This window comes from Coffea eugenioides, chromosome 6 (assembly GCF_003713205.1).
Source record: "Coffea eugenioides isolate CCC68of chromosome 6, Ceug_1.0, whole genome shotgun sequence".
Lineage (NCBI taxonomy): Eukaryota > Viridiplantae > Streptophyta > Magnoliopsida > Gentianales > Rubiaceae > Coffea > Coffea eugenioides.
Window position 1 is genome coordinate 51,489,171 of NC_040040.1, and position 9,750 is coordinate 51,498,920.

Below are 9,750 nucleotides of genomic sequence, written 5' to 3' on the forward strand. Positions count from 1 at the left end.
TCGAGCTCAAGCTCGACTTGAATCAAGTCGAGCTCGAGCTTTAAATTGCCGGCTTGTCGAGCTCGAGCTCGAGTTTGGTAAAATTTAGTCAAGACTCGATTCGATTAGCCCAAAACTCAACTCGACTCGACTCGTTTGTAACCCTAAGGAGAATTAGGGCTGTCAATAACATCGAATTGGCCGAAAAGAAAAAGAATGGAGCACTCGATAATGATATAATCCCTAGGTTAGACATAACTTGGATATAGATTTGAAATCCGATTAAAATATGATTCGAATTAGGATCTCTTTAGGCTCTACCCGATTAAAGCTAGACCCGTTAGTGTGTGTGTATATAAAATTTATGCTTTGATATGTAAAATTAATGTATCTATCGATAAATGTATTGTTTTTAAATATGTAATGTATAATTAGACTATTAATAATTAGTATTGGTTTTGAAAAGACTTAAATTCATTAAATAAATATACTTAAATATATTTAAATAAATAACTTATTCTTTGGAGTAAATTTTGCCCACACAATTCAGACTCATTTAATTAATTAATATGTTATTTTATTATCATCAAACACTTTTAAATATGTTAAAATCTAAATCTATTAAAATTTAGTGCTGAATTAGGTTATCAAATAGGGCATAATTTACAACTGGATATTTTTGCATCAAGAGATAAATAAGTGCTGGATTGAGTTATCAAATAGGGTCTAACTTATGATTGAATATTTTTGCATCAAGAGGGAAATGACAACATTTGAAGTGTCGTGGTGCGGAACCAAACTCTGTATGCACTTTTCGAAAAATATATATTGTAATACATTTTTGAAATAATATATATGAGATAAAAATGTTTTGATGATGTGAGGGGAAAAAATCCTTTTTACAAATAATCCATTATCCAACCAAACACATGGATTACGATTGTTTTAGACGTACCTTCATCAGACTAGGTAATTCACAAACAATTCTCTCTAAACGAACCGCCTCTTTTTTTCTTCTTTTTCTTTTTTTTTGAGTAATATTATTTGCACTCCTCTTGTGTTATTTGCACTTCTCCTACTCCATTTTCATCTCGATAAGACCATATTATCCCTATTTTAATTTTTTATCCTACCCTATATTGTGTTCATATGTAAGGAAGTTGGGCACAATTGTTATACTTGTCTAAAAGGTAAAGAAATTTAACTTTTGTTTGTCTTTTTTCTACATAACTGTTTTTTAATTTATTTTTTATATTTTATTTCAATTTCAATTTTGTAGATTTTTATACGCACAACTGAAGTTCCATTGCATCATCTGGACACTAGATGCTGTTATGCTTTTGTTGAAATATATTAGAAAGTTTCACTTCCACTATGGTGGTTATATGAGTTATACTTAGTAGACTTTTTGAAGTATTAGTGTCATATTTATGAGATATTATAATTTTACTCAATTATTGGTCATCTTTGAAGCTTGAGATTTTTTATTTATATATTTATTTTGGAATTGAAATTTGAAATTTGTTCATATTACAGTGTTAGATTGATCTTTGACATCATATAATTTCGTGAAGTTTTATAGAATAATTTTAATATATAGTGGAATAATTAATTGGTTTTAGAATGTAAAAAAAAAATCTGGTGAAGTTAACTCATACTTAAGGAGAAGAAATTTGGAAGGAAGTAATATGGTCTTGTCAAAATAAAAACGAGACAGAGAGAGTGCAAATGACACATGCAAATACTCTTTTTTTTTTCATTGGATAGAAGGGATAATTGCAGAAACCTCCCCTAAGGTTTCTGATATTAGCATACACCTCCTTTGTGGTTTAGAAAATAGCACTTACCACTCTTGAACTTAAGGTTTGTGTTACAGATTTAGTCCATGCCAGAAAAGTTACCATTAAAATTTTTTTTTAAGGAGTGAGATGAAAAATTTGTACCAGATTTGCCTCTCATGCTACTTGCCAAGTTATATTAACAGAGGAATGACAAAATATAAAAAACTATTAAGATTTAGCAAAATTCAAGGGGTGTTAGTGCAATTGAATGAAATTTAACAACAATTCATGAAGCAACGATGGATACTAACGGCTAGTTAAATGACTACAAATCTAGATTCTTGCAACAAAGTTTATAAAGATTACATATCACTTTTAAAATTCTCTATTAGTAATATGAATAGTTATTTGTAGAGGCAACACAACTGCTTATGTTGTTAGAACCAATCATTTACAAAAAATATCGCTAAACAATAAGCTAATTAACAACATATTTAAGCATCACTAAAAGTTACTAAATATGAGATAAGTCCAGTTACAAGTAATTAAAAGTGCATACTAATAAGATAAAGTTGTTTTTATTAATTGCAGTAAGTGTATTAAAACTATGTACTAAAACTACTGCTGCTGCTGATATTCTAGATTACTGGGTTATAACTGTATTAATGGAAAGAGATATAGCAACTTGAGAAGTAGTAGTAGGTTAAACTAGAGGAGATTTTGGAATAGAAATGACTTGAGCAGATATATTTGTGCAAGTTTTCTTTATACTTACTTTAGTAGAAACTTCAGAATTGCTTATTAGGCTTCCTCTCTGCAATTGTATAAAATTAGATTTAAATTGACTAATTTGAAAAACATAATATAGAAACATATATGTATTTTTCTCCCCTCAATTGGCACCATTTCTTAGTTTTGCTTACAATGGTTAAGGATGCTTAAACTTACATGTAATCTAGTTTAATTAGTCACTCAATTTGCTGACAAAAAATAATTTTTCTTTTCTAAAATTCTTTCATTAAGTGTCTGCAATTAGTTAGGGTATAAAAGTAAAATCATACAATTTATTGTTAGTCATAGGTCCAATTTCCTCATAGGGGAGGTTAGTGCAATTTTAGAAATTATAGGGGAGGTGAGTGCTAGTATAAAAAATCTCAGGGAGGTTTCTGCAATTATCCCTTGATAGTAATCGCAAAGGAGAAGCGAAGGAAGCGAAAAAGGGTAAGGTGATTTTGTTGATACTTAATTACTAATAAATACAGTGAATAAGAAGAAAAGGAAAAGTGAAAAAAAGGAGTAGGAGCGGTTAGAAGCAGAAGAAAGGCAGATGGAAGTGGGCCAAGTGGCAGCAGCAGTGGAGAAGAAAGAATCGGAGACTAACAACAGCTCCTCCGACCTCAGCCGTTTAGCATCGTCGGATGCCGACAGCAAAGACAAAGAAGCACAAGACCGCGAACAACGCATTGCTCTTGATCTCAAAGCCGGTCTCCACCCTCTCAAGGTCCTCTTCTCTTCTTCTTCCTCTTCTTTTTGCTTAATTTCTTTCCTTCTTTTATTCCTTTTCGATTAGGTTTTACGAGACTGCTTGCGTGCTTCTCCCATAGGGATTGATTTGAACCTAGAATTAAGTAACTTTTTTTTTCCCGCTCTTTTGTTAATGTGGATTTTTTTATTAGGCTGATAAACACGCCAATAATTTTTCAGTTGACCTAAAATGTTTGCAACCTCTTTCATGATGGATGTTTAGGGTATGCTTCTCTTGAAGGAGGAGTTAAAGGATTTGTGATTGTTGAGGATTGAAAATGTGTGGAAAAGCACCGTTTTAGGTTTCATTTAGTTGTTTGTTTCGAGGCAACATTTTATTAATATGCCAACTCAATTAAGAGATTAATGTAGATGTTGCTAAGTAGTCAAATGCCAGGAATCTCAAATGACGGCCTTTTTGTTGGTGATATTGGATTGTTTTGTTCCAGCATCACTGAGACAAACATTTATGCAGATCCAAAATTCATCAGAACTCCACGCACCATCTCTCAGCTACTCAAGCTTTCATAACTTTCTTCCCTCCTCCTTTCATGTCAAGAACTCGAATGATCACATCCGTTTCCCCTGTTCTCTTTTTTAGTCTACATATTGTTTCTTCGTCCAATTTACTCAACTCTAGCACTTGACAGATTTGGTCCTCATGCCTTCTCTCCTGAGTCCACCACCCTTTTCTACTCAAGGATGCAGGACACAATGACACAAGTATAGAGACTGCAGCGCTTTAGATTTTTTTGTGTTTTTAATTCTGGAAACTTACACCAATTATGTGCTCATTCTGTATTTGTCTTTTGTTGTTGTATGGTTTTCACTTATCTTTTGCAACTTTGACTGCATAGAGTGCTACACTTATGAAAGCACTAAGTTTCCAATGATGCAATGTGATGTACAGGCTTTTACAAATCTTCTGAAGAAGTGGAAATAGAACTAACATGAAAGGTTTTCTTTTGATAGGAAAACTATGGTAAAATCAAAACATGGCCACTTCATGTTGCTTTTGTTGTTTGGTGAAAGATCTATCTTTTGCACACGAGGCATTTGAACCTTTCACCTGTGAGTACTGCATTTGTGGCTGTTAAATTCTTGAGCGGGAGTCAAAAAGGCTGATAGAATTACTTTTGAAAAGAGAATAGCAAAAGGAAATAAAATAGCCTGATTAGGTGCAGCAATATTGAAATCAAACTTGGTTCTATCGTTGATAACTGGTTAATCAGCTTCACCTGACTCTCCAGAAGTCACGGCTCCATTTATTTTGAGTTTAAGTGCTGGGGATTAAATTCTTGTTCTGCTTATTCTAGAAGTTAAGTTCAATCAAGGATCTATTTTTTGGAGGGAAGAAAGGTGGTCAGTGGGATTTGTTAAAAGGGAAAGACTGAGAGAGCATGATGGTTTTCCATATTTTCTAATATTTAGCGTCTGAAAGTAAGAATGGAATATTTGGGTGAAATCTTTGTCAAGTTTCTTCTGCCCTTGCTTGATACTTTTCAACTTTGCTGATAATCATTTTTCATTCTTTGATTCTCTTAGGTTCTCTTAAAAGAGCCTTCCTACCTTGCTTCTTCCTAACAGCAAATCCAGTCCTCATCTAGGGCTCTCACCCCTAAGAAACACCGAAGCTGTTTTAAAGTTTGATTTCCTTGTTGATTATATGCATTTTCATTATAACGTGAACTGAAAGTGCGTTAGATATGTTGTAGTATGTTTCATTTCATCATTCTTTTCAACCACTGTAAATGGGTGGTAGTAGCTCTTTTATGATAAATCAAGTTGTACGTTAAGTGTTACATATTTACATTCTTCTAATCTCTCTCCTCACGCCTATCCAACCCTTAATTTATCTCATGATTTGTATGTTGTCTGATGGATTTAGTTATTTATCAGTTTCATCAAATTTTAGAAAGTTCTGCATCTTATGTGATGTTTTAAGCCATTTGGAGGCCCTTTTAATCCTGCTGTTGTACTTTCTATTGATTATGACTATTTTTTGATATTACTTGATTTTGTGAATATCATGTGCGTAGTAGTGTAGGCTCAAGTTTGGAAGGATCTTGTCTCGTACTATTGAATCTCTGTAAATCCTCATATTATAGTGGCCGATTTTTGCTGTTTCTAAGATAAAGTTGTTAGCGTCATTATACTTCTCTGTATAGTTTCACTTACATTTATACAATATGACAATCAGCACAAATTCGTTTTTTGGTATACTCGAAGGACACCTGGAGTTCGCACTCAAGCATCATACGAAGACAACATAAAAAAGATTGTGGATTTCAGTACTGTAAGTTGCAACTCTTCCCCCTTTCTCACCCCCTTTCCATAGAAAATAAAAAACCCTTTTATGCTGCATAACATTGATATGCTCAGCAATCAGTCTTTTCCTAGGCAGAAACTTCAATGTTGTTTTTTTTCATTATTCTTCCATTTAAAATGAACTGCTTGTAGGTTGAGGGTTTCTGGGTCTGCTATTGCCACCTGGCATGTCCATCATCATTACCAAGCCCAACTGATTTACATCTTTTCAAGGAGGGTATTCGACCTTTGTGGGAGGTAAATATGCACTTCTTTCCCTTTTGCCTTGTCTTTTTCTTGTTGGCATATTCTCAATCTTAAATTTTTTTTTCTTTTTTTCCCATTTTTTTTGGGGGACTGGATGAATTGTATTATGTTCAATAGGATTCTGCTAATTGTAACGGTGGAAAGTGGATTATCAGATTCAAGAAAGCTGTCTCGGGCCGCTTTTGGGAAGATTTGGTAAGCCAATGTTGCTCATTATGGTTATGCTTTCTCCACCCTGCTTTCTTTTTTCCTCAATATTCTTCTTGCAGATGTATGATGATATTCGCAAGGCATATTAGTTTTAGGTATATTTAATTATGTCCAGATGGCTAGTTTTTTGAAATGGTGGCGGACATCACTAAGATTATTAGAACTGTAAGACATGATGGATGGTGTAAAGTTGTGGACCTTCTTGCTCACATTATGTTAAACTCACCATTGCCTATTTTCTATATGGCTAAACTTGCTTGTAAATAGATCTTCGGATATCTTGGCTTGTGTTCATGCTATTGTTTTTAGCTTCATGTTGCATTATACTAATTGGACTTGCTTCTACATGCAATGTCTACTTAAAAGCTGCAGCCCTCTATGGGGAGTTGCATTGCTTGATTTCCATTGTAAGTCTAATTGTAAGTATTCTTTTTCTGATTACATGTATTAAGTGGCTGGCAGTTGCTTTGGATTGACCACTTTTGTGATACCAATTCCTTGTCATCCAACATCATTTATTCAGTCTTGACTGCAACATCTTCTATGTACTTGTTTCAGTTGTCTTTTACTATGCCTGTTTCCTGGGCATAATCTCAGATTATGATGGCATGTATGCCTTTTTATAGTTTAGTTGCATTTCAGTTGTATGATACGAATTTCTCGTTAATTTCTCGTTATTCAACTTAATTTATTGAGCTGATTGTGACACTTTTTGCCTTTGTTTCTGTTGTGGTATTATGAGATATCGTCTGTTTGCTTTTCTTCATAATGAGTCACGCATCTGGCATAATCTTTTTTTTCACAGTATTTACTATCTTCATATATTGGTTCTTTTCCAATAGAGTAGTCAAGTAAATCATAATATCTATTGAAAATAGATCTGTTTAACTACTATGAATAATTTTTGTCTATTGTTTTGTGATACTCCATGACTCATGATCAAGGTCCATTGGCCATGATGTCAGGCATTCTTGGTTTTAAATCTTGTTTAGCACTCTTTAAAAAAAAAAAAAAAACTTTTAGCACTTTCTTTTTTTAGAAAACCTTTCCAGTATTGATCACTAAGTGTTGTAAATGTACATTAGTTTAGGAAAAGTTGCATATTATGATTGAAAAGGCTGTTTCCTCATTTCTTTCAATTGGCCTTTTTTATTGTCTTGTTTGACAACCTGTTTTTCTTGGACAAATGATAGTGTTCTGGAATACAACAATGCTATAGTGGACGGAATTGTGATCTATTATGACTGTTAGCAGTTTATCAAGTAGTTAGTTAATTTCTGTGTGAAAATGAATACAGGTTTTAGCATTGGTTGGTGATCAGCTTGATTATGGTGATAATATCTGTGGTGCTGTACTAAGCATTCGTTTCAACGAGGATATATTGAGTCTGTGGAACCGCAATGCGTCTGATCACCAGGTCAGCTCTAGCTTCTGCATCTCTTGAAACCATCTCCTTTGTAATTAAGCTGACTGATATGACCTGCTTCAGCATTGGTCTTATAATTGGTTTCGTGTCGTCTTTAGGCTGTGATGTCCCTGAGAGATGCAATTAAACGACATTTGAAGCTTCCGCTCAGCTATGTAATGGAATACAAACCGCATGATGCATCTCTACGTGACAATTCATCATACCGGAACACGTGGCTGAGGGGATAGGGAAGAACCAAGAAGCTTCGAACTTGCAACTGAATGTGCAGGACTGAATTTGCACCTGTCTGGAAGCTATTTCAGTGCATCTGCGATTTGGTTTTGGGTTATAATCGTTGATTACCTAGGAGAGATGATAATAGAGTGGATTGTTGTGTAAACTTGGAATTTGCTCTGTTGGTTTTTCACCCGACACCTAGAAGTCTGTCGATTTTCATTTCATTTCAAACCTCGATGTTTTACGAACTCATGTTTAAAGTAAAGTTCAGTAGCTCTAAAATTGTAAGGTAGCATTAAAATGCTTGGTTTTAAAAAAGGAAGGAACCGGGATGAAGGTTGCTCGTTTGTGCTTGCGCCTGTTAACTTAAACCAAGGGCAGGGCTGTGTGGCGGTTGTGGTTTTAGGTCCTTTATTCTGAGCCTTAATCAGCTCGATAAATTTCAGCTAGCCTCGAGCAGTCTGCGTATGTTATTCGATATCAAAATTGTAGGGAAGTTGGTAGCGCCACCGGAATAAAAGAGTTGTGATGTGATGGGGAGCTGCAAATATTTGGTCTTTTGCTTTTCAAGAATGGAGTTAGTTAGTTCCTCTTCCCAACGGGAAATTTGAGCATGGAATGCACAAGTGGAGAGCGCACAAGCGACACGAATTAAAGATGGAAATGATGTGAGAGAATACCAAGTTCAACGTGTTTACTCTGATTATTAATAAAAGAAAAAAAACAATCTTCTTAATTAGCTTCTTTACATCATTCATCCATAGGCAAATTAACCGGGTCACCAACTTGGTGATGTAGCACAATAACGGTCTTTGAAAAGCAAAATTGTCTGTCGAGAGATTTTGTATTATCGTAGTTATAATAATTATGTTTAGTTCCTTTGTAGATTCTTTTCGTTCAACTCACTCTTATTCTTTATAATTATGTCGGAGACGATAGATTTTATTCTACGCTTTTACTTCTATTCTATACTAGGGGGATAGGAGACTCAAAGGGGCTAAAGGGGAACTCGAAGGGGATTGAATCACCATCGGTTCAGACGAGTGTGTAGGCACCCGTTGATGGAACATTCCAAAAAATCTTGAATTTTTAAAATGCAAGCCAAAATATTCGATTCCTTGACCTATACCGAAATAGAGTTTTAAAACTTTTTTAGTGGCCAACTACTTTAGAAATAGTTGGTTTTATAGATTTTCTTCATTCAACCAACTATTTAGCCCTCAGTTGGTCACCAACTCTTTAGTGCTTGGTTGACCATCAGAATTTTATCCCCGTTGGATATAGGTAAGGGGTTCAGAATTTTTTAGAATATTTTCATAAGCAGTTTAGTTCTCAGAGTTGTGTCCATCCCTATTCCCTCCTTCCCCCCCTCTCTCCCCAAGTATCGGATTAGCTGTAAAAATGTTGTATTAAAAAGGCCCAACTCTTTAGCATAATTAGAGAAGTTAACAAGACAAAATCTCTACATGCTTTAGACAAATTAAAAAAAAAGGAATGCTTTGCATAAGGGCATTAAAAGAAAAATGATTGTCGTGGTAATTCAAAAAAAACTCTAAAATGCTTACCTACATACTTTTGTTGAATAACCATTCGTCTAAATGACTATAAAATTAACTAAACATATAAATAATCATTAGAAGACTAATCTAATCATGTCTGAAGTAGTTTCTTATTATTAGAAAATCAAATGAGTGTTTTATTTATTGAAAAAATGATAGTTTCTTATTATTAGAAAATTAAACAATTTTATTTATTGAAAAAAAAGACGACATACTAGTGACAGGAGGTGCAAGTTATCTAAAGCACCAATAAAAAAAAAAGAGAATAGAAGTAGTGGCACAGAAGAACATGTGGAACTCGTAGGAGTGAGAAACGGACTGCTGCCCATTTACCCCCACCACTACGATACTCGGCCAGTACGTACGTACTGACCACTTCGTACTCACTCCAATTCTCCCTCTATACTCACTTGCTCTCTCTCCTGCTCCTTTTCTTCCCAAAAGGATTTTCCTTCTTCTCCTCCTCGTCTTTCTCTAC

At 34.4% G+C, this 9,750-nt stretch overlaps 1 protein-coding gene across 1 annotated transcript; it reads left to right on the forward strand.

Annotated features, from left to right (window-relative positions):
- Positions 1 to 3,052: 3,052 nt before the first annotated feature.
- Positions 3,053 to 8,247, forward strand: LOC113776422 (eukaryotic translation initiation factor NCBP-like). Its single transcript, XM_027321569.1, has 6 exons — positions 3,053 to 3,261; positions 5,485 to 5,580; positions 5,745 to 5,849; positions 5,976 to 6,053; positions 7,366 to 7,485; positions 7,593 to 8,247. Exons 1-6 carry the CDS (start codon positions 3,088 to 3,090, stop codon positions 7,722 to 7,724), a joined length of 705 nt encoding a protein of 234 aa, XP_027177370.1. The 5' UTR covers positions 3,053 to 3,087; the 3' UTR covers positions 7,725 to 8,247.
- The last annotated feature ends 1,503 nt before the right edge of the window (positions 8,248 to 9,750 follow it).